This window comes from Myzus persicae, unplaced genomic scaffold, assembly GCF_001856785.1.
Source record: "Myzus persicae strain clone G006 unplaced genomic scaffold, MPER_G0061.0, whole genome shotgun sequence".
Taxonomy (NCBI): domain Eukaryota; kingdom Metazoa; phylum Arthropoda; class Insecta; order Hemiptera; family Aphididae; genus Myzus; species Myzus persicae.
The window spans coordinates 1-2,821 of NW_019102352.1; the positions used below are offsets into that span (position 1 = coordinate 1).

General features: G+C 31.2%; 1 protein-coding gene across 1 annotated transcript; it reads right to left on the bottom strand.

Moving 5' to 3' along the window:
* Positions 1 to 51: 51 nt before the first annotated feature.
* Positions 52 to 2,497, bottom strand: LOC111031918 (52 kDa repressor of the inhibitor of the protein kinase-like). The gene is made up of 3 exons (XM_022312036.1): positions 454 to 2,497; positions 319 to 393; positions 52 to 246 (listed from the first exon to the last, which is right to left on the bottom strand). Exons 1-3 carry the CDS (start codon positions 2,495 to 2,497, stop codon positions 83 to 85), a joined length of 2,283 nt encoding a protein of 760 aa, XP_022167728.1. The 3' UTR covers positions 52 to 82.
* Between the last annotated feature and the right edge of the window lie 324 nt (positions 2,498 to 2,821).

The window sequence follows — 2,821 nt, forward strand, 5'->3', positions numbered from 1 at the left end:
GAAGTAAAATTGTATCCCTCTTCAACTTTGAGTTATCGCGACTTCACTGTACATCAAATATGTAAATATTATTGCTTTTTAATTAACACATGCATTCAAACCTTCTAAGCGTAGAGAAGCTGCGTTCAGCAGAAGCAACACTAATAGGCAGAGAAGCGATTATATATAATAATTTGTGCACATTAGGGAATATAATAGAATTGCAGTTATCAATTGATAACAAGGCGTCTTGACAAAGTTCCTGGCCTGAAAAAAAAATATTCAACAAATTATAGAATATACAAGATCTATCTAGAAATTAATATTGATATTAGGTACCTTCATTTTTTACACCCTGCCATTTTGTTTTCCATAGTTCCAATTCTGTCTGTAGTTCCAATTTATCATCAAGTTCTGTTTCATTGAAATTATATAATTTTGTGGCAGCCTCAATTATTTTTTTAAAATCTTCACCAGTAATATCTACAATGTATCGTGGAACTAACAGGCATAGATTCAATAACATCTTATTTTCTTTACTCAAGAACCGTGATTTTAAATCTTCAATAATGTTATCAAGTAAAGGTATATAAACAGAAACTCGATAATATTCTTCTGTTGTTTTTGCCGGATGGTTAGCACGGTTGGTTTGTTTTTTTGATAATCTAGGCACTTTAACGTCAATATCTAATTCAATCATTAACTCTTCGCATTCTTTAAATATCTCTTCAAATATTGATTGGCAATTATTACGTTTATTTTCTAAATTTGAAATAACATCGTCAATACAGTTTTTAGCACATAACACATCATTATTTATGCCTTGAAGAATACGACTCATTGGAGCTGTCACACATAAAATATTTGATAAACATTGAATTGCGATTATAAATTCACAACTGCACATAGCTGTTAATAAACTTTTAGCTTTAGATGAAGAGACAAGTTCATTCCATTCAGAAATTTTAGTTAAAGCATCAATCGTATAGGGTATAGATTTTTTAAATATCATAACACTGTCATGGCGTTCTATCCAGCGGGTCTCACATAAACTTTGTAAACGAGGCTGACCATCCAGGACAGTTTTTAAGATAAAATTTCTTTTAGATGAACAATTGAAAAACTCTATTATTTCTTTCATTAATCCTACGCTGTTCCTAATACTTTGTACTGATGATGATTTTGAGATAGAGAGATTCAATGCATGATTTGCACATGGGCAATGGATAGCATTTTTGGCATATGATTGAATTTTTTGCACAGCTCCTCGCACTAACGATACCATAACTGAACAACCGTCTGTTCCAATGCCCACGCAGTATTTAAGATCTAAATCAAATTTTTGTAATAATGAAATTACTGCGTCACCCAAAACTTCACCATTTAATTTTGGTTCTAAGTTTTTTTCTGTATCTGTATTGTAAACATATGCATGACAATCGATAAACGCAATAAAATTTTCTTTTACAACTGTTTTATGTACGTATCGTATAACTAAACTCATTTGAGATGAATGACTAATGTCAGTAGTTTCATCAAAAATAACGGAATAGAATTTTGATTCTTTTATTTCTTTTAAAATTATTTCTGTTACAATTGTTTTACAACAATCAATTAGTTCATTCTGAACAACAGGACTGATATATGTAGCTTTAGAATGTGTAGTTTTCAAATGCTTTTCTAGAATTAAATCCCCAGAATTGATTCGGTAATGTAGAAGTTCACGAAAGTTACCTTTATTAACTATAGAATTTTTTACGAGATCATTTTCAAAAAAATTACCGTGATCACGGTGGCCCCGAAAGGGAATATTCTGTCGACCTAAAAATATAATAGACTCCACAATAGGTTTCAAACGATTCCGGTTTTCTTCAACCTGTTTTTTTCTCTCGGTATTTATCAAATTTATAACTTCATTTTTTGGATTATTAAAAGTAGTCATAAAATTATCTGCAACTTCAACACAAGCTACATGATAATGGTTTCTACTATGAACTTCTAGATCTCCGTCTTTACCTAGGAGCTTGGCATATTTTTGAAGTGGTTTAGAAACAAATTTTAATAATTGAATAGTTTTATATCGACCACCTTTATCACTAAACAAAACACAATATTTACAAAACAATCCAGACATCTTTTTAGAATATGTCAACCATTTATATTTCTCAAAATAAATTTTACTTAGGTACCTCTTTTCTTCTTTGCCTTTTTTGGAATGTATAGAAAATGGATAAACAAAATCAATATCAGGTATATTACTCGATTTTATCAATACAGCACGGTCATGGTCAGTTATACTAATGTTAGATTCTTTTAAAAAGTTTGCTATATCTAAATTAAATGTGATAGTGGCACTACCAGATGAAATACTAGTTACTGGTGTATTCAGCGATGATGAACTTGCAGATGTCTGTGCGGTTATATTAATCATAGTGTCATTTTTCATTTTTTTGCTGTTATTGTCAGGATCATTGTCAACATCTTTGCGTTTTAACCATTGACTCAGTAAATTGGACATGGTAGTTAAAAGGTAAGATTATTATTTGCACGAGTACAAAATAATACTATACACGACGACCGTGTGTTGAATTGATGACGGCACAATGGCGCGTATATAAAATATAGCGTGCACGGGGATACGGGATGTTAAATCAGTTGCAAGTCGCAAGTGTACGAATAACGATTGTATGGCGAACAGGCGAACGGAACAGTCGAACAAACACAACACATTTTCATAAATATCATATTTAATTTTTCATAGATAAGTATCAGATAAGTTATCAGTTTATCACAATAACGAAATGACCCATCGTGACCATTAATTAGGTAACCATTTCGACAG

Bases quoted from the DNA above. Each gene is read 5' to 3' on its own strand.
- LOC111031918 (XM_022312036.1), bottom strand. From the start codon at position 2,497: ATGTCCAATTTACTGAGTCAATGGTTAAAACGCAAAGATGTTGACAAT. The intron at 394-453 runs GTGAAGATTTTA...TCAATGAAACAG, and splicing joins ATACATTGTAGATATTACTG to AACTTGATGATAAATTGGAA. The intron at 247-318 runs GTACCTAATATC...TTTTTTTTTCAG, and splicing joins GCAGGGTGTAAAAAATGAAG to GCCAGGAACTTTGTCAAGAC.